The sequence below is a fragment of the Anguilla rostrata genome, chromosome 17, assembly GCF_018555375.3.
Source record: "Anguilla rostrata isolate EN2019 chromosome 17, ASM1855537v3, whole genome shotgun sequence".
Lineage (NCBI taxonomy): Eukaryota > Metazoa > Chordata > Actinopteri > Anguilliformes > Anguillidae > Anguilla > Anguilla rostrata.
Genome location: NC_057949.1, coordinates 3,072,917 through 3,100,406, shown reverse-complemented (window position 1 = coordinate 3,100,406; position 27,490 = coordinate 3,072,917). Strand labels below are relative to the sequence as shown.

The 27,490-nt window shown below is 49.0% G+C and overlaps 1 protein-coding gene across 4 annotated transcripts in view; it reads right to left on the bottom strand.

The window, feature by feature from the left end:
• Positions 1-27,490, bottom strand: part of LOC135244162 (rho GTPase-activating protein 23-like) — a 98,090-nt gene that overhangs the window by 65,210 nt on the left and 5,390 nt on the right. For 3 of the 4 annotated variants that reach the window (XM_064316396.1, XM_064316398.1, XM_064316401.1), the window contains exon 1: positions 15,095-15,482. The exons of the other annotated variant lie outside the window; for it this stretch is intronic. In XM_064316396.1, the coding sequence (XP_064172466.1) occupies positions 15,095-15,148 (54 nt within the window). In that variant the 5' untranslated portion in view covers positions 15,149-15,482. Of the gene's footprint in view, positions 1-15,094; positions 15,483-27,490 lie in introns of those variants that run through there. 4 annotated transcript variants of the gene reach the window in all.

Sequence of the window (27,490 nt, the reverse complement as noted above, 5' to 3'; positions counted from 1 at the left end):
CCCGCTCCTTCTCCCAATGCGAGGCTCGCCATGGCGATCGTCCTGTAGCCTGGGTGCCTGGGTCATGTGCCCCACCCCTGCCTCAGAGCCTATACCCTGATACCGGCCCACAGCCTGGGGGGGGTGAGGGGGCCTTACTTCTCTGAGCACTTCCTGTCAGGGCCTTGCTTCTCTGGGCATTCCCTGTCAGGGCCTTGCTTCTCTGGGCACTTCCTGTCAGGGCCTTGCTTCTCTAAGCACTTCCTGTCAGGGCCTTGCTTCTCTCAGCACTTCCTGTCAGGGCCTTGCTTCTATGACTACTTCCTGTGTGTAATAATTTAGGTACTGCATTTTTGCATCACCTTTTATCATATGAGCAAACATGCGCTTCTGTGAATGTACATGTATATTGTGAATTATTACAATACAAGTATATTTCTCCCAGAATCCTCAGCCTCAGGGATATTTCACAGTACAGAGAAAGCAGGCGTGTGAGTGACTGGAGCTAACACAGGAACAGCCAATGGGAATGCTTCCACTCTTGTGTAGTCTTGCTTGTGACTGGTCCCTAAATAATATTCAGGGCCTCAGATCCCAACCCTCCTGTCAGAGCCACACCCGTGGCAGGACAGGCCCAGAGAGAGCCGGGGCCTCGTACTCAGTCGAGTGTGCAAAAAGTGACCTTTCCCAGAGGGCCACTCTCAGATCTAATAAGAGGACGCTTTGCTTCATCAAGTGCAGTTCAGCTGGGGGAGAGAGAGGCTGTTCTGCACAAGCAGGCCCAGAGATGAGGAGCAGGGCTGTGCGTGTGTGTGAGTGAGTGTGTGAGTGTATGTGTGTTGGTGTGTGTGTGCATGTGTGTGTGAGTGTGTGAGTATGTGTGTGTTGGTGTGTGTGTGCTTGTTGTGAATGTGTGTGTGTGTGTGTGCTTGTTGTGTGTGTGTGTGTGTGCGTGTCGTGAATGTGTGTGTGCATGCGTGTGCTATGTGTGCGTTTGTTGTGTGTGTGTGCGTGCGTATGTGTGTGTATGCGTGTGTGTATGTGTATGTGTGTGTGTGCGTGCGTGCGTGCGTATGTGTGTGAGTGTGTGTTGTGTGTGTACAGCTCCACAGCTGACTCCCATCCTGAGGGACCGCTGCTCTGGCGCCCCTCAGCACGCGTGACGTCGGTCAGCAACGTCGACAGGAAGTCAGCGCTCCGCCGCGACCTCTGACCTTTTCCGACGCGCGCGCCGGCTCGGCGCTCGTTTCCACGCGCTCCGGCGGCCTGTCCGGCGACATCCGCGGCGCCCGCGGCGGCGCGTCATTAAAAACATCTGGCGAGCGTGTGGCCCCTCGTGCCCTCCCCGAGATGCGCTTGGTTTCAACATCAACATCCGCCCCTCTCTGTACGCGTTCCCGCTAAGCACAGGACCCGCCGCGGGGCCGGCGCTCCTCCGCGCGGCTGCACGTAAGGGGGCGGGGCTTCAGCGTCAGGTCATCACAAAACTCCGCCCCACCCCCCCCGCTCACAGACCTCCGTATTCTGCAACAGGGCTTTGCAATAGCCGAATCTATGCTGAGTCATTCCAAAGCCCTGGGGGTGGGAGGGGTCCAGCTGGCCCCCCCACCCCACCCTCCAATCAGGGAGGAGAACAGCACGCTCGGGGCTGCCGAGCACACTGAACGCCGGCGGCCGTGTAATTACCGGACGAAAATTACAGGCCGGTCTGAAGGTGAGGGTTGCCATGACGAGGCGAGACTGAAGCTCATCCTGTGAGCCGATTGGACTGCGAGGCCAGGAGGGGGGGACAGGTACCGTGGAAAGGAAAATTGTGATTGGCCCTTTGTCTGCACATCCCTGGGAGGCGTCTCGCCATGCAGTGTCAATGAAACACACAGAGTGAAACACCAACCACAGACAGAGTCAGCAGCACCTCTTCAAAGGCAGGAAGTAGAAGAGAGAGAGAGAGAGAGAGAGAGAGAGGGGTCACCAGGTTTATCATAATTTGTGCTGCTCACTGAATATGCGCACAATAAATCAATTTTAGTATTTGCTTTAATTTTACTCTTGTGACTGTTCACTCAGCAGTTTGAAACCCTCTTTGGATTTTAGAGCGAGGAAACTCACAAAGATGAAATGGCAGGGAGAGGGCAGAACGAGAGAAAGAGAGAGAGAGAAAACAGAGAGGGCCTTTTCCTGGACAGAAGTGCCCACGCCCTATTCATCCCCGGTGTGTGGGAAAGGAATGATGGGAAATATCTGCACGGATCATCATTCCGTACACGTCTCAAACAAAAATATGTACCGCTGAATGTTGTACCACTGAACACTGTCAAATAACCCTAACCCTAACTGCCATTCAACCCACTGACATGCTTTTCTCCAAAAGACCAATCGGAACAGAGGAATAACAGTTACGTTAAAGTAAGAAACTTCACGTGAAGTAATGGAAAATACAAACATAAAGCCACAATAAAGCAGAATGACAATCATATTTAAAACAGCAACTCAACACACACTTTGAAATCAATTTCTACTTTAAACCAGGATAATTCAAAGCATCTAAACCAGTGGTAACCAGCCCTGTTCCCGGAGATCTACCATCCAGTAGGTTTTCACTCACCAACCGCAACAAAGTACACATCATTCAACCATTAGAGATCTCATTGTGCTGCTAATTCGCAGAGTCAGGTGTGCCAAATTATAGTTGAAATGAAAACCTACAGGATGATAGATCTACAGGAACAGGGTTGGTTCTAAAGTATCTAAAGTATCCTGCAAGTATCGTTCAAAATATGTGGGGTGTTGGAGCTGCCTGGGGGCCCGTAAGGCTGTTCCAGTGTGTGGATGGGTCCCATTTTGTGCCACCAAACGTGAACCGTGCCAGTGTTTCCTACAGCCAGCAGTCCCATGGTGGGGGGGAGGGGGGGGCCACATAATTGGCCTGGTGAGGGAGGGAAATTTTGAGGCCGGTTTTCACGGGGGAAGGGGCTTGGGTCTCGGGGGGGACGAGCCCGGCGACCCGTCCGCGGCGTGCGTGGCCTCGTTTCCACGACGCGCAGGAGCGAAAGCTGGAGCGATGGCGGCGGCGGCGGCCGCCCGCTCGCTACCAAAACAAACGCGGGGCCAGCGGGGGAGAGAGAGCGGGCCGAGGGGGGGCCGCCGTGGGAGGTGTCCCGGTTCGTCGGCCGGAGCCCGCTCAGACGCCCCCGCGCCGCCTTTGATATTCACACGTTTTCTTTTTTTTTCTTCTTCAGTCCATTTCATCGTTTCGGGTCGAGGACGACCAAATAAGGGAAGAAGGGAAGAGATCAAAGAGCGGCTCTCCTGCTGAACAAACAGGACTAGGGAAACAGAGAGACGGTAGGGGGACAGCACTTATTAACCCTATGAAGTGAGAAACCACCTTTACGTTATTAGAATGTTCTTCACAGAACATTCTAATGCTGATGGAGCAATTACTACGGGCAATAGAAAGCAAAAGAGTTCTAGGACACCGACTTCAAAACACAGAACACAATCAGGAGCAAGAGAAGCTCCCTTCCTGAGAAAGAGGAGAACAAACTGAAGAGGAAGGATAAAAAAAGATAAGACTTGCAAGAGCCACGGATCAAAGGGGGGAAAGTGAGAAACGTTGGAAAAAGACAGATAAAGCTGAGAAGAGCTGAGAAGGACGCACGAAACAAAGAGACACGGAGACAGGAAGTGACCTCTAGCGAAGGACTTCCAGTAAAAACAGGCACAACAGGTAGAAATCCATCCTCCTCTCATAGACATGCCCTTCAGGAGGTAATGTGAACCCCTATGCCAGGTCCCTGGCCCTCATTGGGGGGATGAGGGCAAACGCACTGAGGTGACAAAAGCCGCTTTTCCACCGAGTGGTACCGGCTCAACTCGACTCGACTCTACTCGACTTGACTTTTTTGGTTTTCCATCTGGAAAAAGTTGTGGATAGTACCTGTTACCCGGTACTTTTTTGGTATCACCTCCGTCAAGGTTCCAAGCGAGCTGAGGTGATACCAAAAGGTGACGTGAAAACACTGCAGACCACTGATTGGTCAGGTCAACGCGTTTCATGCGGCGTCGCTAATGACGACCAGCTACATTGACGGGGATACTATCTGCAGTGGAAAACAAAGTATCTGGTACCAAAAGCGAGTAGAGTCGAGTTGAGTTGAGCCGGTACCATGCGGTGGAAAAGTGGCTAAAGCTGGGCCTAGCACACCTATCATCACATTAGCACATCTATTATCACACCAGCAAACCCATTACCATACCAGCACCAGCACATCCATTGTGACACCAGTAACCCATTATCATACCAGCCACATACCTACATACGCATAAACACATACATACATACATAAATCAAATCAGTCAAATAGGGCTGTGGTAACATCTATTCACATGATCTCATCCGCTGTCTGGATCTCGCTCACCGTGAAGCACAAAAGTCATGCGAGATAATCATATAATCAAAGGCACAGGATAATCCGATCAAACCTGCAAAGTCCAATCCGGTCAGAGCACCAGACAAATCTCCGAGCACTCTACCAACCGCAGCTGATACCCAATCAGCGGGGCAACCCCTAATCCTCACCCAGGGCGTTCTGAGAAATGGCCAGAAACTGATCCAGGATCAGTCTATGAAAGCATGGAGGGCTGAACGTCAGCGCTGAGCCAGGTTTATATCCCCTTCCCCGCCGCTCTGACAGGTGACAGGTGCACAGGGGGGTAGCGTAAGGTAAGGGTCAGGTGTGTGTCAGGACACAGACTGTCTGGGGGGGAAAGGGAAGAGCGGGTATCTACTCGACAGCTGCAGGTCAAGACCCATCACTCAGCCGTCATTACAGAGTACCGCCCCTTAACCGTGACTAAAACACTTAACCGTGACTAACTCACTCCAACAGAGATTTAGCCACATATCCTGAAGGAAGTGGGCAATCACAGCACTCTATAAACTGAAGGTGGTGTATGGGTGGTGCACACCACCTGAAAATGGTGGTCAGAGAGTTTGTCTCCAGAGAAAAACCCCCTGATCCTGAATCATTGAAAATGCCCGCTGCGTTCACTGGAATAGAGCACGAAATTGAGCTGAAGACTATAGCCTAAATTCAATCAACAATTGCAGCTTTCCTCGACTTAACTTGTCCTTAACTTTCACTTACAAGTAAACAGGAATTACTCTCTTTCTTCACAAGTCTACTTTGAACCATGCTGTGTGAAGAAAAAAGAAATCTTTCTTGTAAATTGTTAGTTAATTGTAGCCAATTGTTAGTTAAGGACAAATGATGACTGAATCCCAGTCTAAATCTCCTGAGCCTGATTGAGTCGGGTGAACCGACTCCTCAGATTTCATTTCCACATTCTCTCCAAGTACCCGTGGGTTCTCCTGAGGTTCTCCAAAAATAAGAAGCCTGAGTCGCGGGCCTCACCGTACATCCGTAATCACGGTGGTCAGGAAACGGACAGTCTGTCAGGTGGTCGGATGGATACAGGGGGTACTGATCCATAATCACGGTGGTCAGGAAACGGACAGTCTGTCAGGTGGTCGGATGGACACTGGGGGTACTGATCCATAATCACGGTGGTCAGGAAACGGACAGTCTGTCAGGTGGTCGGATGGACACTGGGGGTACTGATCCAGAATCAGAGGATGCAAGCAGGGAGCATCATGGGAAGCAGGGAGGTCTGAAAGTCGGTGCTGTGCTAGGCACATATCCCTCCTCCCCTCCGACAAAAACTGAACATCCAACCAGAGGACTGCAGCACAAATCCCCCAGACTGCACTGCTCCAGTGCCCTTGAGGAAGGTACAACACTAGTCTTGAATTGCTTATCTAAATATTCCCCTTGTACAAAATGTAAAAGCGTAATTTAATGTAACATAAACACTAGCAGTTCCACCACCAGGCATCAGGGTGGGGGGTGGCTGAAAAATTATGTCCACCCCCTGACCTTCATCTCCCCAGACTACACCCTACCCACCAATACCATCCTGCAGAGGGGGAACCAGCTCAGTGACACAGCACAAATCACACACATTCCTGGGGTAGGGAGAGAGAGGATGGAGTGTGGGAGAGGAGAGAGATAGATAAAGATAAAGGGAAGGAGGAAAACATGGGGGTGGAGCAAGATAGAGAGTACATGGTGAAGAGGAGAGAGAAAACAAGTGGTGTAGGGAGAACAGAGAGAGAGAGAGCGTGCAAGGGAGGGGTTTTGGTGGTGCTGTGTCTGTAATTAGCAGGGATGTGAGGTTAATCTCCCTCCCCTCAGGCCAGTGGACCATTATCTCTGCCCCACACCCTTATCTCCCCATCAGCCTGCAGCACAGCCAACGCCTCGACCCTGCGCTCTGTCAGAACAGGCTCAGGATCTACTAGAGAATTACTGTCAGAACTGGGCCCTGGCAGACCCAGCTGTTCATTAGAACAGACTCAGGATCTACTAGAGAATTACTGTCAGAACTGGGCCCTGGCAGACCCAGCTGTCCATTAGAACAGGCTCAGGATCTGCTAGAGATATACTGTCAGAACTGGGCCCTGGCAGACCCACAGCTGTCCATCAGAACAGGCTCAGGATCTGCTAGAGTAATACCGTCAGAACTGCAGAAGAAATAATATTTAATTCAAAATAAAGTTTAACTGTGCAGTATCGCCAATTGTCTTGCTTTCTTAACCTTTGTTACCACAGCCAGCTAATGCTAGGTCCACCAATACCACCAATACAGCATCATTTATGCCAATAATATCATGCATGCTGTAGCCCATAGATGTATAGGAAAACTATAGCTATGTGAATTTTGTTTTCTTTTCTACCTGTGAATGAGATATGATGCACAGCGCTGCACTCCTCTCCCTACTTATCAGCGCTCTATATGTCCTCTCACTCCAGTACTCAGATGTTTGGAGGGACAGGCTTTGAAGGGCGAGCTGAGGGGAGGGGGTGGAAGGTGGTGGAACATTTTTTTTTCTTCCAAAATCTAGCTGTCTTTAGCTAATTTATCCTAACTTACATACTGCACCTTTAATTGAAGAAATTGATTTCAAAGTGTTTATTTTACTTACTTAGAGTCTTTATAATCCCAATGGGGTAATTTGTTCTGCAGCATATAGTGACAACCACATAACAATAAATATACCCATGACAACAGATAAAACCGAGAAACCATTAAGACCACAAAAAACCATTAAAGACATTAAATATTAAAAGCAATGCATGCGAAGAAACTCAGCCCCTAAAACACAGATGGGCAGGCCGTGAGTCCATACCAACCACAGCTGTGCTACAGCTTATTAAGACAGCCAATGAGAGATGGGGTAAAGGAGCGTTTGGTCCAATCTGTTTTTCACATTGAGAGCATGCGTCCGTGCTCCGGGGGAAGTAATATGAAGTGACTGAACAGGGGCCGCCGGGGGTTCCTCAGAATGGCCTGAGCCTTATCGGTTCATATCGGGTACAGCAGTGCGATAAGTTTGTGCCTGTACGGTTTCACTTGTATACAGTCATTCCTTGGGTATATCTCTGAAGATCGTTGTGTTGTTATTCTCTTTTCCTTTCATGTAAGGACATTGAGAGCCACTAAACCGGAGTCAATTTCCTGGCATGTGTAAACATACTTAGCAAATAAAAAAGATTCTGATACTGATTCTGATATTACCCTACTAACTAGCTGCACAATGTTAGATTTGTTAGACTAAAATCACCAAACTGGCAGATCATATTGAAATTAAAAAGGGATTCAATACATGTCCTATAGAAAACTGATTTACCGTGTTTTAAATACGTGGTCGGCATTCTACTTTACTATGGTTTTATGTTTGTATTTTCCATTACACCATGTGACGCTCCTTACTTTACAGTAATGGTCTTCCTTTGCTCTGATTGGTCTATATGTATCTCTATGTATGAAGTCTTTTCTGTGGGATTCACAGGCCCTGATGCAGCTCCATGGTTGAAATCACACTGAAATGTGATTGGCTATTCTTGTTTTGTGTTCTTTTAATGTTCCTGTGCAATAAGCCAAAAACAATACAGTCTATTTAAAGGTAGTTTTTCCCCTTCTTCCTCCAGGGAAGTTGTCCCAATTTTCTCCCTGATCTACTATTTTATCATTCATATTTTTCTCATTTTTCATGATTCTTATCAGTGAGCTTTGGATTCTCCATATTTTTTTGCATCGGTGCATTTTCCTCTGGTTCAAAGAGCTCTTTGTTATTCTCCGTTTTGCATTTGTTTGATCCGCCGACCACCCAGTGTTATCCTGGCAAAGATCACGGCCTTCCAAAACTCAGCACGGATCAAAGAAAGCAGCAACTGCTTTACTCCAGGTAATAGAATGCTCAAACGAACAAAATCATGATTAACGTTCAAATCAGAGAGACAGAGAAAGAAACCCTTCTCACATACGCAGCCTCACCCCCAAAATATTCTATAACTTCGCCGTCCAACAAATATACCACTTAAATACGTTTGCACTGTCATAGACTTACAATTTACATGCTATATAAATTATTGCTTTGGCTGCATGCGGGCATGCTAATAAAGTGTATTTGGCTGAGCAGTTTGCAGACGCTGCCGGTGGGAGCTGAGCTGCAGGTTGGGGCGCAGTTTTGGGGGTGCCGGTTGCGGGACGGGCCGAGCGAGGGTCCCCAGAAAAAGGAGAGGGGCGACAGCGGGCGGGAACCGATTACCGCGGCGCGTGGTCAGAACCGATTACCGCCGGCGGCGACGGCCAAAATCAACTCCACCAATCCCGGCGCTGCAGACGGGGGGGAACTGGGTTACTGTGTCCGAGCCAAAGTCCACACGGGACGACCCGAGGACATGAGCAAGCGGGGGGGTGGGGGTGGGGGGGGGTGGGGCTTAAACACTGAGCGAGTGCAGAGGGGGAAGGCTTTAAATGCTGAGCTCCGCTCTGCCACAGTCATAACTGGTTTTTCATGCTTTGATAGGGAAATGTAGTTCTTTGTAATTAGAGAGAATTCATGGAAAAGCACTTTAATATGGTATTCCACAGAGGAGGAAGTGCATCTCTTTTTCCTAAAACGGTTAATTATTTTTACGAATTATGCAGTGTTGGGGAAAATGCGGCATTTTGGTGTTGTGTTGAATTCCGAAAATTCCGAATCGCGAAAAACTGGAGCGACTAAATAAGGCTGTAATAATATAACAGTGTATATATATGAAGTATTTTATTTTATTTTTTTTTACACTGAGACAGTTTATTATGTGTATTTTTTCAGGACATACATTTTAATAGGTAGAAATGTTGCTGGGAAATCGGAGACGTATTACAGTGACGTAATGACGTGGCTCTCTAGCCCGTGGAAAAGCAAACCGGTTCTTAGAAGGTTCTCAAGTTGAACCAACTGTGAACCGGCACAAGCACCAGCCCAGAACCAGAACTAGGTTCGCGTTGGTGGAAAAGAGGCAAAGGTGTCTCTGCGCTTCTCACACATTCCTGGGCAAGACCCCCCACGGACTACAAAAGGGCTGAACAGGAAATGCCCCACCCCCCCCCCCCCCAACACCCCCACCCCCAAACTCAGATAGACCTGACAAACACCAAACGCACACTCACACACACACGCTCAAACCACACGCACGCATGCACAAACACACACATATATACACCAAATACACATAAGCACACCACACACAGTCAGATACGTATCTGCAGACGGAAAGAGCAAAATGTACTCTCTCGGATATACACACACTCGTACGTATATACACATTGCAGCCGAGAGTGTTTACATTTCAGCAGGCGTTGTTAGACAGCCCGCAGGGAGGCAGCTGGGACAGTAACAGGAGACTCTCTCCAGGATTCCCCACAGAGGAAAGACCCAGGGATGCGCCTTTCCTACAGGGTTTCATTTTTATTCAGGAAACGTGTCATTTCAGACCCCAAAATGTCTCAACTAGAGACACAGGATTTGGATATATCACAAGCACACACACACACACACTATACACACACACACTATGCACACACACACACACTTTGACTGCAGTTAGCAGGAGAGAATGTTCAGCATAGCAACCAAACACCAGTGGACCCCAGAGATATTTATCAGAATTTCAAAATCAGAATTTCCAGGGAAAAAAAGAGGAAAACAGGAAAGATCCCATCCCTGAATGATCCAGGCCTGCGGACAGCAGGGGGTCATATCGCCCTGAGGACAGGCGGAGGGGCCACAGCTGAGGGGTCCAGGGGGCCCCCAGGCACACCTGTCAATCACGGTCAGGGGGCGGGGCCCCACTCACAGAGCAGCGCAGGCGCAGGCGAGGCGCAGCCCTCGTGGGGCCCCGCCTCCGGGCGGCGGAAGCTCCGGAACGCGCAGGGGGAGTGTCGCTGCCCGTCAGGCTAACGAGAGGCAGCCCGTCGAGGATTACCTCCCCTCCAGCCCCCCCCCGCTCGCCCCTCGCCTGCCCCCCACCCGAACCCGGCCCCCTACCTCAGCGCGCGTGCCTCGGGCGGCTGACCGGATTCGTTTCCGCCCCCGTGCCTCTGGACGGGATAACCAAGGCCGGAGCGCCTCCTGACCTCTGCACTTTTGACTCCTGACCTCCTCTGCTGAGAGGGTCGGGGTCGTGCCTGTGCTTCACAGCAAGGCCCTGCTAAATATGCTCCCGACTACACCTGTATCCCAGCAGGGCTGTCCCATTCCTGCAGAGAGACAGAGACTTCCTACAGCACAGTGAGATATAGAGACCTCCTACAGCACAGTGAGAGACAGAGACCTCCTACAGCACCTACTCGCGATAGAATAAGACGCGTAAATCTTTTCCCCGTTTTCTACAGCACAGTGAGAGATAGAGACCTCCTACAGCACAGTCAAAGAGACAGAGACCTCCTACAGCACAGTGAGAGACAGAGACCTCCTACAGCACAGTCAGAGACAGAGACCTCCTACAGCACAGTGAGATATAGAGACCTCCTACAGCACAGTGAGATATAGAGACCTCCTACAGCACCTACTCGCGATAGAATAAGACGCGTAAATCTTTTCCCCGTTTTCTACAGCACAGTGAGAGATAGAGACCTCCTACAGCACAGTCAAAGAGACAGAGACCTCCTACAGCACAGTGAGAGACAGAGACCTCCTACAGCACAGTCAGAGACAGAGACCTCCTACAGCACAGTGAGATATAGAGACCTCCTACAGCACCTACTCGCGATAGAATAAGACGCGTAAATCTTTTTCCCGTTTTCGGCGAGAATTCCTTCGCTAGGCGGCAAATGGCAAAAGGGAAATTCTTTGTCTGGCCCGGATTTGGACGGACGCAGTAGCTGCAGCCGTGCTCCGCCATCAGGGACTGGAACCAGACCCCAGGACACCGCCGTCCCCCCCACAGAAGCCCCCCCAGCAACACAGATCAGCGCTCGCGCCTTCTCTTACAAAAACGCATCAAGCTACCGGGTTAAAGTACAAAACCTCAGATGGAGGGAATAATGCTAGTTTGAATGTAAAGCTCAGGGCTCCCCGTACCGTACGTAAAGGTGAACCGGTGACCCCCAAACTACAACCCCCCCCCCCCATCAGTCAGCCGCGGACTCGCGGACGCCCTCATTCTCCAGCCCGATGGAGCATAGGCCGCAGGTCTTATCTCGGGGAGCGGGATTCTTTGTCTTTAAACTGTTAGCCATTGTTGGCAGGGGGGGGGGGGTGGTGAGTTGTGGGGGGGGGGGGGGTAGTGTGTGAAAGTAAACACACTCAGACCCGGTTAATCATTCAGGAGGCGGGCGCCTGTGCAGCTGTCGCTCAAGGCCTGAGCCCCACGCTGGCCCCGCCCACCCTGCCCCCCCCCCCCCCGCGCGCGGCGAACGGACTCACAGCTCAGCTTCGTTACCGCGAGCCCGGCGCGTGAATCTCCACGCCCCACCCCCCACCCGCCCCCCCCGCCCCCTTCCTCCGTCCCCACCGCACCAGCTGCGGGAGTCGGGCTCTAAGATCTCAGATGTTCCAAACGGCTTTTGGAAAAAAAAATACAAATTTTCCAGTAGTGTGGGGTCTCAGCGTTTGTTGGTGTAGCGCCACGCCGAGGGTTTTCTATCCCCCAAATAAGAGCCGCGTTGCGGGCGGTGACCCTGAGTGGAAATTATCTGAACCAGCAGGAAGAGAAGTTTTTTTTTTTTTTAAACATTAATCGTGTTTCACGTGGCCTACTGGCCAGACAGTGCTATAGGAGAGCCAGTGACTATTTTACACCCTACAGGCCACACAGTACTACAGGAGAGCCAGTGACTATTTTACACCCTACAGGCCACACAGTACTACAGGAGAGCCAGTGACTATTTTACACCCTACAGGCCACACAGTACTACAGGAGAGCCAGTGACTATTTACACTCTCTACAGGCCACACAGTACTACAGGAGAGCCAGTGACTATTTACACTCTCTACAGGACACATAGTGCTTTAGAAACACTATATATTTCCCACCAGGGGTTAGTTCTGAGGAAGCAAGACACAGCAGGGGGGCCGGCCTCATTCATGCACCAGAGGAACGCCTCGATTTTGGCCTCTGGCTCTCCCACGTCATGTGACGGAGGGGTGAAAGTGAAACTGAACCCCCTGACACTGAGTGGATCATTGGCAGGGCTCACACATTCCTTCATACGCACAGACCAATGACTGGAGCATCAGCCACTGCACTACACACGCTGCCGACACAAAAGCAACAGCAACAACATACAGCATCACCAGAAGCAGCAACAACAGCGACAGCACACAGAAACAGCTACAGCAATAGCATACAGAATCAGCAACAGTGGCAGCATACAGAATCAGCAACAGCAACAACAGCGACACCATACAGAATCAGCAACAGCACCAACACACAATAATAGCAGCAACAGCAACAATAGCAATAAAAACAGCAAGCAATAACAACAATAGCACACAGCAATAGCAGCAACAGCATCACCAGCAACTGCCAACAACAATCACAACTACAGCAACAGCAGAAGTAGCGTTCGGTGGCTGTGTGTGTGTGTGTGTGTGTGACTGTACTCCAGTGCTAGCCTCACTGTAGCTCTGCTACAACTCAGCACTTCTGCATTCAGGGACACGCAGGGGGGAGCGGCGGGACCCAGCGGCGCGCGGAGCGCGGCCACATCTGTCACACAGCCGGCCGAGCGGGGCCCGGGCCAGAAAATCGTAACGATGAAAATACGGCGCGCTTTGGTCTCCCCGCTGACGCACAACCCGACAACCCCACGCTCCGCATCATTCGTCTTCCAAAGCCTCTCTCATAACGCACATCAATGCGAGCGGCGTGATGTAACAAACCGCCTTTAGCGACCCCCCTCCCTCCCTAAATCAGGTCTACTGATCTCCACGATATTACTTCAGCATGTGCTCTCCGGCTCCAGACCAGCCCAGCTGCACTTCCGATGTTCCCACCCCACGCGCAGTCTAACCGGGCCTTAGCATGCGTAAAGCACTTTGTGCACCATGCACGAAAAATGCTCTACAAGCTGCTATTATTATTATTATTATTATGATTTAATGTGCCCTAGCACAAGCACAGTGTTGTGTCAGAAAAGCAAATGATGCTCCTTCCCAGAAAAAAAAGGAGAATACTGACTGTGCGCCAACAAATGAGTACGCTGTAGTATGCGCAAATGAAAGCGAAATGACACCTTTTCTTTTTTTTTTGTCCAAGCAGCAAACCAAGTACTTTCACGGACTTTGTAGAGAGCCTTCGTGTTAATTTCTGCGACAGTGAGAGAGTATAGGCTACAGTTATTGTTTCTTGTAATAATGCTTACGTTGACAAGCCTGGGAGGGAAACATCTTCGATATCAAGAGCCTGATATATTCAAGATGATGCTCCCACACAGAGTAACACATTAACAAACAAGAGCCCCGTGACACTGGGGTGGCTCTGTTGCCTTATGAATTGGGAGGGGGGCAGGATCTCAAACTGTCCATGGGAGTCCCAGCAAAGGACAGGAGACATCAAACTCCAAACTGACAAAGGCCAGGACAGTAGAGGCACTGGGTGTGACAGTTACCACAGCACAGTTAGCACAGCACAACACTGCCACAACATCTTTCTAGTTTCTACCCCCCAGCCCGACTTCACTGACATATCTCAAAGAGAGAAAGGCAGCTGTGGGAGACGAATGGAGTGAGATGGGCGGCATTCAATGAAAAGGTCCGAGATTTACGACTCAGAAAACTAAGAAAGACAACAAATCTTCTAACTACTAGGACAGCAACATTTTCCCATTTGTATCCTTGCCAACAGCAATACTTCCTCTTGCAAGCCTAATTGTGCAAACTGAGTCTTCATAGAAAAGTTCGCACTGATATATTTTGCGACTGTTAATCACATAACGTGTAACTTAAAAATGTAGTGGGACGTGTCACTCGGCGGTGTAGATCCAGTCCTGCAGGAAAACTAACCGGAAGGGAATACTGAAAATACACAGGTATGATGTTATACAAAGAACAAAAAAATTGTAAAGCCAAAAGATTAACTAGTTAATGGCCAAAAATGCCATATCGACATATCAGTTAAATCGCGATCTTCCACAATTTGTCACTTTGGCTTGTGTAATCAACGCAAAGAAATCTAAGGGTATACGATACCCAAACAACCAAAGATAAAAACAAACAAACATAACCATGCAATAGCAGCAATAAATAAAGAGTTAGCATATAGGACTAGCTAATTCCATTCCGTTACTTCATTCATCGGGAATTCCTGTTTGACAAACAGTTTGACAGCGCAATACGCATCTCCACACTTAGGCAGAAATTCAAATCGGCCGGAACAACTTAAGCTGCAATTATCAAAAGAGCAGTCGGACACAGATTTGTAAGCCACAGTCGTGGCTGGGTCACAAAATATAGCCTACTCATGTGGCAATATCCCCAACTCGAGTTACATTAAACAACGAAGGAGAAAAACAAAGTCTTCCAAAGGCCGTTATCGTATGTGTGTAGGCTACATGCCGTAATCCTCTTAGGACATCACGCTCTGTGGTCACATTATTTAAGTGGCGAAAATACAAGTGCAGCCAATGCCAATGTAAACGTTCGCGGTTCCCGTGGTTTTAAGTTACGTGATACACAACACCGACACAAGGCGAGAAAATTCATCTCTGAGGGACTTACTTGTGTTTCTGTACAGGGTGGAATTCCAACAAGGCAAAAAGCAACTCCATTCATTGGACAGCTCGGATTGTTTTGCAGAAAGGAGGAGGAGGAATCCGTCCCAAATAAGTTGCGGTTACAATACAAACAAACGCGAGACGTATTTACAAATACGTAGGGACGCTATAAAGAATGCGCGAGCTGTGGTGCAGCTGCGATGCCCGATAGCCTTCACCTCCGAAGTTTCCTTCCTCGCTACTCCCCTCTTTTCCGTTGTTTGGGCTGTTTGGTATAACCCCCCCTCCGCCTGTGCTCTGATTGCCTCGGTGCAAATCCCTCTCTCCCTCGGCCCTTCAGTTAAACTGGACCAGACTGCATAAGGGCGCACTGAGGAAAATCTGTGCGCTGAGCTAAGCGCCCGCCTCGCGACATGTTCCCTCCCTCCCGTCCCCGTGCATACAGTACACAAGCGCATTGGCTCCCTCTGACCGCCCCCTTTTCCGCATGTCTATACTGCACACTGGCCAAACCGTAACGCCTGGTCACAGGAGGATTCCCGTCGCTGTTTCCAAGTCCACCCGAGCAACCGAAAACATATGTAAATAGGAACAACTCAATTATGGGGACAGGAAAAGCGCAGGAAAAACTTAGTAGATCCGAGAGAGGAAGAGAAGGAACTAACATGACATCACGTGGGAATTCCATATGAACCTGACGGGAATTAAATGACGAATCCCAGTTAGGGGATACATTTGGGAGCAGTGCCGGGAAGAGTATATGTATAATCGTAATGTTCGAGAATAGATAGCAGGGCACAAAAATAGTATTTGTGTCTGTGTTTTTTTTTTTTTTTTGGGGGGGGGGGGGGGGGATAATAATAATAAGACAAGAACAATAAGTGACCAGTGCCCAAGTGTCCTAAACATCAATAATTTACTTATTTAAAAAATAATAACTTGTTCATTATTCTCAGTTTCAGTTAGGGTTATTTTTGTGTTTTAAATACATGGTGAAATATAATACTGGAGTATGGAGGATGAACACGTGCTAATATGCACCTTTGGATGTACCAGGTTATAAAGACCCATCCAGACGCTATATGGATCGTATGTCTGATCAACCACTTCAGTGTCATTAGCTCATTAACTATTCAATAAATCCCCCGAGGCAGGTTGAAGATTTTGCTATTTAAAAAAATACTGTTGCATAACTTTGAAAAAATGTGAATGTCAGAGAGAACATGGCAGTAGAAAAACATTGCATAAGCAACAAAATATGTATAACCTGTTTTAAACGGTGTCACTGAAAGGAAAATGGGACTGGATACAAAGGGAATCCAGAGACTGTCACGGGGTCTGTATTACACAGTATCAAACTGAGGTGGAAAGTCCAAGGGTCAGGAAGTAGAGGTCCTGCAGTGTGTTTCTTCCACCCGTGAACTCAGCCATCTGATTTCACTAATTAGTTCTACCTCCTGGCTGAAAAAGTGTGCTGATTAGCAAACCCAGGTAATCTGAACAAAATACCGGGGAGGACGTTTATTTTCTGAACCTGGATTTTCCTAGCCCGATATCGGACAGAATTGTCAACTCGTTAGTGGGCAGGATTCAAAGGTCTGGACCCAGGCAAGGATTTTCCAACTCTGGGATCAAACCAGGGATGGCAACAGTACCGCTCCTCCCCAAACAAGGGCAAACAACAAAAGTAGCTGCACTGAATAAAAACAAACAGACCCATATAAAGGAGGAGGAGATGGGGAAGGAGGAGGAGATGGGGAGGGAGGGAGGGAGGGAGGGAGGAAGGGAATGGGAGATTGAGGGAGAGGAGGCAGCATGGGGAGGACTCTCAGCAGATGAGGAAAATCCAGGTTCAGAAAGTAAAAGTCCTCCCCAGTAAAAAATCCAGGTTCAGAAAGTAAAAGTCCTCCCCAGTAAAAAATCCAGGTTCAGAAAGTAAAACTCCCCAGTATTTCGTTCCAATAACCTGGGTTTGCTAATTGGCGCAGTCCTTCAGTCAGGTTTGTGGTAGGAGAAATAAGTGAAATCAGCCGGTTGAGCCCATGGGTGGAATAAACATGGCGGGACTGTTACTTTCTGACCCTGGGACTGTCCAGCTCTTACTCTCAGTAAAACTGCGCTTGCAGGTTAGCCGGGAGGCCGAGCCTAGCTGCACTGTGGAGAGCTAGCGTAGCGGACAGAGCCTGGCAGCCTGACATGCAGGGTAATGTGGCTGCAATTAGGGCATGGGTGGGGGTTATGGGTCTTAACTGCTCAACTAGTACAAGACTGCACCCCTCACCTGGCACAACTTTCCAAGCCTCTCACACACACACGCACGCGGCACACAATGCACACACACACACGCACGCACTAACAAACACACAGACACACACAAATGAACTGAACTCTACACCGGTAATACAGAATGAAAAGATATATAATGTGATGATGTCATGAACCTGGAACCAGGCAGTCTCATTTGCTTCCAATAGCAACTGCTTTTTCATTACTGTTTTAGTGGTGCAGGACCGGCCAGCTCAGTCAATTAGCGTAGCACTAGCCCAGGCCAGCTCAGTCCATTAGCATGGTGCTGGCCCAGGCCAGCTCAGTTCATTAGCATGGCGCTAGCCCAGGCCAGCTCAGTCCATTAGCATGGCGCTGGCCCAGGCCAGCTCAGTTCATTAGCATGGCGCTAGCCCAGGCCAGCTCAGTTCATTAGCATGGCGCTAGCCCAGGCCAGCTCAGTCCATTAGCATGGTGCTGGCCCAGGCCAGCTCAGTTCATTAGCATGGCGCTAGCCCAGGCCAGCTCAGTTCATTAGCATGGCGCTAGCCCAGGCCAGCTCAGTCCATTAGCATGGCACTAGCCCAAGCCAGCTCAGGTCATTAGCATGGTGCTGGCCCAGGCCAGTTCAGTCAATTAGCGTAGCACTAGCCCAAGCCAGCTCAGTCCATTAGCATAGCACTAGCCCAAGCCAGCTCAGGCCATTAGCATGGCGCTAGCCCAGGCCAGCTCAGTCCATTAGCATGTTGCTAGCCCAGGCCAGCTCAGTCCATTAGCATAGCACTAGCCCAAGCCAGCTCAGGCCATTAGCATGGTGCTAGCCCAGGCCAGCTCAGTCCATTAGCGTAGCACTAGCCCAAGCCAGCTCAGGCCATTAGCATGGTGCTAGATCAGGCCAGCTCAGGCCATTAGCATGGTGCTGGCCCAGGCCAGTTCTGTCCATTAGTGCAGTGTTAGCTCAGTCCAGTTCAGTCCATTAGCGCAGTGCTAGCTCAGTCCAGCTCAGGCCATTAGCTTGGCGCTAGACCAGGCCAGTACAGTCTGTTAGCATAGCATTATCCCACTTCAGCATTAGCATAGCGCTAGGGTGCCCTGCTTATGGGAGTGCTGTGGGCCAAGTCAACAAATTGCAGAACCCTGCTGGTCCCACTGACCATTGCCAAGAACCCAGAGATAAACATGCAACGAGAGCACCAGCAGCACTGAGTATAGCACAGACAGAGAGTCTCATCTGGGTCTGGGCAGGCAACAGCATTTAGGCTGACACAAGGCCTTCAAGCTCTGGTTGCAGGTACTGTGGGAAACGCCAAGTGATTTTAAAGTAAAAACGCAGTCCAGGTCAGCTAGGCGACACCGTCGTATATCTCTCACGATGCGGAAAACACAACAAACGCTACGCCAAACTTTTCCAGAATTCTGGTACGGAGAGATGCCTGACCTAACGCACTCTTAATACACACTTTCTCCCTCTCACACATAAGCATGAACTTATTATCTCTCACCCAGCCTATCACAGATATATTAAGTTATTACACACTGTCCCTTCCTGTAACACAGAAATACTCTCTCACACTCACACAGAAACACCAGCTACACTCTCTCACGCTCACACAGAAACACCAGCTACACTCTCTCACACTCACACTGAAACACCAGCTACACACGGTCACTCTCACACTGAAACACCAGCTACACTCTCTCACTCTCACACTGAAACACCAGCTACACTCTCTCACGCTCACACAGAAACACACTTCTTGCACACTCTCTCATGCTCATCGAGCTGTGTAGTGCTGGAAATGAATGGGCTTCTCTGAGCTCTAATGGGTAATATGCTTTCTGTTCCTCTTTCCCTCAGCTGGTCAGACCCTCATTTCCTCCCTAATTGAATCTCAGGCTTTTTACTGCCTCTAGCCCATACACAGTCAGAGCACAGTGCTTTAATATTGATGAACTGCAACAGAACAAACTGTGCTTCGGTATTGATAAACTAGAAGAGAATAAAACCCTGCGCTTCTGTGCTTGTCTTCCCCAAGCTCGTCTGTCAGCATTTCTGTATGAGAACGTCAGTGTGTGTGTGCACGTGTGCCTGGTGTGTGCATATGTGTGCATCTGCGCCTCTGTGTGTGCGTGCACATGCGTGCGTATGCCTGTGTGTGTGTATGCATATGTGTATGAGTGCTTGTGCACATGTGCGCATGTGCATCTGTTCCTGTGTGTGTGTGTGTATGTGCACGTGTGCCTGTGCATCTGTGTGTCGGAGCCTGCATGTGTGAATAAGATGTCAGTGTTGAAACCCTGCCCAGTTCCCCAACCTGTTGACACAGAGGAACTCCTGGCACTGTTTTGTATGTGTGTGTGTGCGCGCATGCATGTGTGTGTGCGCGTGTGTGTGTGCGTGTGTGTGCTGGGGGATGGGTCCCCCGCAGGCTATAAATCCCCCGGGGGCGGCCTTTCTCTGCGTCTGTGGAGCAACTGGCACCGAGCCCCGAACAGCTGGGGCCTCCCCACGCCGCTCGCAGGGGCGCCGGCCTCCGCCTGCGAGGCGCTCGCTTCGCTTGCGCCTCAGACCCGCCCTGCCGAACGCGCGTCTGCGGATGAAATGGGCCCGGGGCCCGACGCGTCCGTTTCCAGCGGAGCGGCGCCCAAAGCAGAGCGTGAGTAGCGTGCGAACGGGCCGCCGATTTGGCAGCCGGAGCCGGGTCCCAGGGGTTCTCACGGCGGGCGGCTTCGGCAGAAAAGCGCCGCGGAGCAGGATAACGGGGACGCACCCGGCCCTGGTGGAGCGCTACGCCCGGGGGGGGGGGGGGGGGGATGGGCGGCTGGGGGGGCGGCTGCCCGGTTTGTTATTGGAGGGGACAGAGATGTGCCCCCTCCCTCCTTCTCTCCCTCCCTTCCCTCCTTCTCTCTCTCCCTTCGCCGTGCGCTCCGCTCCTCCCGTCGGCTCTTATCTCCCGTGCTCGCGAGGGACGCTCTCAGGCGGGGCGCTCGCTGCGGGGGCGGCGGGTAAGAGCCAGATAAGCGGCCGCCGGAACGAGCCGGGGGGGGGCTGGGCGGGCTGGGGGGGGCCGGGGAGGAGTGGGGCGAGTCGCACGGGTCACACAGAGTCCGTGTATGGAGCCAGCAGGGCTGCGTGTCTGCTGAGAGAGGCCTGGAACATGCTATGAACACTATACACATAGACTATAAACACACTGTAAACACTCACATCATACACATACATTATAGACACACTATAAACACTATACACATACACTATAAACACACTGTAAACACACACGATACACACACACTATATACACACTGTAAACACATACATCATACACACACACACTATACACACACAGTAAACCCACACACTATAAACACTACACACATACACTATAAACACACTGTAAACACACACATCATACACATACACTATACACAAACTATATACACACTGTAAACACATACATCATACACATACTATAAACACACTGTAAACACACACACCACCATTCACATACACACACTATAAACAGTCCTAAGTGCATCACCTTGCTCTTTTTTCAGTCTGCTGCCCGCAGCACCCTTGGGTGCCTGCAGGGGGCAGGAGAGCCCACAAACAAAACACTGCAGCAACTTCAGTCATGACTGGTGATTCCTGCTGCTTTCCATACATATGTGATATGCACCTTCTGCTTAGAATAAATTAAAACAATTCCATTGCTCAAACATGGACATCTCAAAACCAAAGGGCACATCAAGATTCCCGCTAGTTCTCACAAAGACATTATATCTTACCCACAGCTATTCACTGTCAAAGAAGTTAGTCATACTTCCCACCTCAGACTCCCCTGTTTAGGCAGTGAGTGGTATCACTTCCTTTAGGACTCCTCTGCATCAGCAGCCAATAGCATTGTTTCCTTTCTGACCGGTCTGCTTAAACAGCAAATAGCAATGCTTCCTTTTTCACTGCTCAGTTAAAACAACCCATAGCATTGCTTCCTTTCAAACTCCACCAGTTGCTCACTCGGTCACCTGCTCTTCGGTCCGGCCCTGTCTTTCCTTAGACAGGACTTCCTGTGGTCAGACGGGGGTTGTGGGGGGGGGGGGAGAGTTCACTCACGCTGACCTCACTTCCTGTCCTGACCCTGCCCAGCCAGGTGGCACCCCATTGTGTTTGCCCCATTCCAAAAGGGAGGGGAGCCGCCATCTCACCCCCAATCACCGCCGCCAGCAGGACAGATGCTGCCCTGCCTACTCTGCCCGGGACAGACATTCCTGTGACTCAGATCGGTGATGTGATCTTTTCCAGATTTTTCCGGATTTCTCAGAAAATACCGATTTCCAGAAACCTGTCTCTGCGGCTGCCAGCATTTACCTTTACTGCAGAACGTCCTCTCCTGCCGTCAGCCGTCAAAGTCCACAAAACCTTACGGCATGCCCATAATCCTGTGTGTTTAAGTTCTGGAAATCGGTATTTTCCCGGGTAATCTGGAAGATTGCCCCGCAGGAGAAACCTGACTGCAAGTGCTGATCCTAGATCAGTATCCATGGCTGGGGCGAACATGATTAGGGAAGGAAAATGCCTTCCTAGATCAGTTAATGGGGAACAGAAAGTTCCCAGACTGCTTCTTGTTCTACTTAACATGCCAGACCAGGAAATTCACCATGAGAAAAAAAGAAGATTTAACTAATAATATTGCTGCTTTTGAGCTATGGGAAAGTACTCATTTTACACAGCTATTTCTTATCATTATTCTGACTGATTGGCCAGTCTCACCCTAAAAAGAACAAATGATTAGCGTCATAATGGGCTTGTTTCACAGACAGAGATTAAGCTTAGTCCTGGACTAAATTGAGTTTTGCATGGAAAATCTCCATTTAAAATGTAATTTAGTCTATGAATAGGCTTTGCGTCTGTGAAACTGGCCTGGTATTGTGTATTAAAAATAAACCCTTTGTTTGCTTCCTTGAATGCAATGAGCCAATAAACTCTATAAACACAACATTTCAAAAAATATTACAGCACAGTGATATAAAAATATGAAACATATTATTTTTGTTTGCATCATTTTTATGAGACAAATTGTTTACTGTCGTTAATTGTTCTTATTGTTAGTATTATTGCAGAAATAAGCAATACGCATTACACTACCCCTTCTTACAAAGGCAATGACAGAGACTTCGTCTAGACAAGGCGTTGGCTGGGAAAGAAGTGTGGGGGGTGGGGGGGTGTTGGTAATATTCTTCCGGGAGTTCTGGAGTTCTGGAGTTCTGGGGTTTCCGCCAAGTCATCGCATTATGACCAGACGCAACTCTCGCCTCATGCCGACCTTCGACCCCAAACGGACACCGAGCTCTCTCAGGCAACACAGCAAGCTTTTTTACCCTGATCTGGATAAGATCTCGGGCCCTAGATCCTAACAGTACTAAGTACTGCTAGGCATGAAGAACAGTCTTTTAGCAATTAATTGTACACCGATTTAAACACGCTAATTTGTGCTCGTGTATGAATGAATTTAAGAGGGGGAAAAACAATTAAACAATCGGCCTTACTCTGGCGTGGGGATAAGAGGGGGCACCCATCTGTCCATGTACGACACAGTGTGGTGGTTTTCTAAAATGCATAATCCGTATAATCCACACAGTAAATTGTGATGCGCAGTTACACAATCTGTCCACAGGATGGCACTAAAAACACCTCAGAACTTACTTGAGCGAGTCAGCCATTGCTTTCGCCTCTTTCTACTGGAGAGACGTTGAGGGTGCGCGCGGGGAGAGGACGTTCGCCTAGCACCAGGACACAGGGAGAGCTGTGCGACAGCACAGTGAGGCAGAGGGAGCTGCTTATTCACACTGACGAGCAGTAATTCAGGGGTTACAGTGCACAGTCCCTGAACTGGCAATTCAGGTTCCAATTTCATGCAAATGACATCTCTCACAATTTCTCTATAAGTTCTCCAACTTGGAGCATTGCCATTTGGGAAAGGTTCTTGTAGTGACATACTTGTGTGACTGTGCTCCTTAGTCATTGCAAATTTTTATCTTAATTCTCTGCTTGTTGCTTGTTGTGTTATTTCTTGCCGTGTACCCACAATGCCCTTGTTCTAGCAGCTCTAAGGGTATTCAGTATCTGTGTCATTCCTGTCTTTATTGCTTAAAGTTCCAGTCTGTAGTTTCAAAGAATAAATTTGATAGCAGTTGGTAGAATAGGAGACTAAGCAAATCATCATCATCAAGGAGGCTAAAGCCTTATATGCAGTGCTTTTTCACTGGCTGTCTATTAACAAGAGGGAACAGTTATAACAGTAGTGAGATGGCCCTCTTCCTTCTCATATTCCCACTAGACTATAGAGCTCCGCCCCTTTTTACTGTAACCATGAAAACAAGACCGCCCCTCAAGTCAGCCAGTCTCACGCTGAACCGCTCTGACAGAAACAAAACATACTGAAAAATGTGTCTTAAATATGTGGACACTAGCATGATAAATAGTGTTTCACACCATTGTATTTTTAAATAAACATGTTACAATATTTTAAAAGTGCCAATCATTTTCCTTTAGTCCATAAATTATGAGGTGTTTCAAATAACCTGATAATGTATTTTAATATATTTGCAGTTTATTCTATTTCCATATGGGGGTATTACAAGCTCACAAGAGAGAATGACACAGCCAAGTCATCGCCCCTGCACTGAACTGAGCTGAAGTGACAGAGAACCATACCGTGCTTTGAATAAGTGAATATTTTACATTTGGATACCAGGCACTGAACACGAAAACACATTTATGGCTCTGTTTGGCATTTCTGTCCATGTGCATGTCATTATTCCTCTCACAATAATTACATTAAAGTCAGTCAGCTGAGTAAATCTCCATTGGATTAAAAAAAAAACATCAGGAGAAGCTCGCAAGACAGACAGAGTGCAGAGTCTCTGCGAGGAAATGAAAAGAGCACACCGTTCTCGCTTGCCAAAAGAGCAAAAAGAGAAGTCGAATTTGTCCAATTAAACAGCAAAAAAGCCCTTAAGCACGATATGTCAATGGTTTCCTTGTGCTGTTTTGAAAATGATAATCCCCATTAGGCTAATTAGACCCCTCTGCGGGACTGATGGTAGCGTCGGGCTGTGTGACCTCGGCGGCGTCCTGTAGGCGCGAGATGCGCTCCTACTGGGCCCCGAGGCCTTGGCTTCGGGCCCCGCCCCCGCGGAGCGGCGAGGAGAAGGTCAGCGCCGCGCCGCGGAGCCCGACGGGACCTGTTTACTTCCTTCAGACGAGCGTCCCACTCGCACGGGACAATCTGCCCATTGTGCCACTCTGCCCACTGCCAGGGGCCACCCGAGCATCTCAGAGCTCCGCACCGCGGCCCCTCTGTCACCTAGCACGCACATACAACCACACACACGCACACACAACCACACACACGCACACACGACCACACACGCGCACATACAACCACACACGCGCACATACAACCACACACGCGCACACACGACCACACACACGCACATACAACCACACACGCGCACATACAACCACACACGCGCACATACAACCACACACGCGCACATACAACCACACACGCGCACATACAACCACAAACGCGCACATACAACCACAAACGCGCACATACAACCACACACAAGCACATACAACCACACACGCGCACATACAACCACACACGCGCACATACAACCACACACGCATGCACATACAACCACACACGCATGCACATACAACCACACACACACACAACCACACGCGCACACACGCATTCACATACAACCACACACATGCACACACAACCACACATGCACACACAACCACACACACGCACACATACGACCACACACACACACACACACGCGTACATACAACCACACATGCACATACAACCACACACACGCACACACACACATACAACCACACACACTCACATACAACTACACACGCGCACATACATGCACATGCACATACACATACACGCACACTCACATAGCACACATACACGCACACACACACATAGCTCACATACACGTACACACAGCTCACATACACGCACACAGCTCACATAGAAGCACATACACATACACTCACATAGCACACATACACGCACACACACACACACAGCTCACATACACGCACACACACATACACGCACATACACACACATACACGCATATAGCTCACATACACACACGCATATACACGCACACACATAGTTCATATACATGCACACACACAGATGTACATGCACATACACGCAAACACACACACATACACACACGCACATACACACATAGAGAAGAGGGAGCTGGAACAAACGGATGCAGCCAGCCGCGCTGTCCCTACACCTCCACCACAAAGCCTTAATTCGGCAAATTGGCCGCAACAGTGCAGTCGCCAACAAATAAATCGCTTTGCGTTTGTCCCCGGGGTTCTGCTGAAGAGGCTACACCTGCACGATGCAGTCGAGTAACGCCCAGGAAACACCATCCCTGACAACACCCGTGACAACCGTGACGCTACATTACATTCTATCCAAAGCGACGTACAATAACTGCATACCAATGGTCACTGGAGCAACCACAGAACACAGGTCAGATAAGGTACAATTCTCATTAAGTATCAGTGAGCCATAGCCATGAACATCAAATCTGGTTCACTAAGTAAGCATAGGCCAAGTCAGTAAAGTTATGGCAAGTCAAGCTGGAAGCGAGGCATGATTACAAGAGATATAACAAAGAGCTACAGCATCAAGATGATGTAACATGATATTTCTAGGAGATCAAGACACAAGGATACAAGTGATTTAAGGCAGAGAAGCATCACACTATGGGGTTGCTTTTCAGCAGGAGGGACTTAGAAGCTTGTTGTTATCAAGGATAATGAAGTCAAACACAAGCAAACCCTCGAGGAGAATCAGTTTTTAAGGCTGCAAGAGACTGCATTTAGGGTAAAAATTCATGACAGTGACCCAAAGCACACAGCAAAAACTTACAAAGGAAAGGCTTATGAACAAGAAGGTCATTATTCTAGAATGATCCAGCCAAAGCCCAGACTGTGGTATGACCTGAAAATATCTGCCACCGACGCTTTCTGTCTAACAAGGCAGTTGGAGCAAATTTGCATGGAGGAATGGGAAAAATTCCAAAATCTAAATGTGCAAAGCTCACACAGACATACCAGAGAAGACTCGCTGTGCCGGTGAGGGGAATAAAATATTTAAATACATTAAAATTCAATACTTCATTAGCAAACATGAGGCACAGTGCCTCAATAAAACATTTTGAATTAGTTTTTGGAGTTAGACATTAGAAATAAGAGTCACTGGAAGAAAGTGCAAAAGGTAATCACAGGAGTTCACTGCTTCTGGTCTGTGGTGTTCTCCCAGTAGCGCAGTCAAATTCAACCGCAGTCAATGTGTAGCCCAAACATTTCCCAGCTCACACGTATATTTTCCCCGTATATGCCCCGCCGCCCTAATTTAAAATGCGCGGCCTATTTCATTGAATTGAAATTTTCGAAACATTTTAAGTGCCGAGTTATTCATATGATGGAAACGCAGGAAGTAGCCTACGCTGTAATGTATGGCATAGCTACTTAATATCTCGGCAATGAACGTCCTTGGAAAGTGAATAATAGGCTATGAATTCCCTTTTTCCCCAGAATCTAATGTTATGACGTGACCCACCTCAACCCCACGATTGGGTCCCCACCGACAGTATGGGGAAGTTTAACTGTGCAGCGCAAGACTGCTTCCGTTACCCTGTTTCTGAAGCGCTTTTATTAGGTACAGAACTGACCGTTCATTAGGCTCAGGGTAAAAGCCCTGACCGGATCTCTGGATCGGTAATGCAGTGCGTTAAGTGCATCCAGTTGGTTTTAAAGGGCAGACTCGTCCGTGAGTTTGGCACCGCAGCTACAGAAGTGGATTATGTGACTGACAGTGGGCGTGAAAGAACCCGAAGATGCTATACGTCGCAGAAACGGATTTCACGCCTGGCGTTCGGTTTCCGTCCCTGCTAAAGGCTGTAGCGCGAGCGTGATCGGCGCGTTTTCTTTTAAGAGAAGTCTTTCTGTTCGAAAAAGCGAAGGTGGAGATTGAGACCATCATCATCTTTGCAACTGCTTTCGAGTATTCAGTTT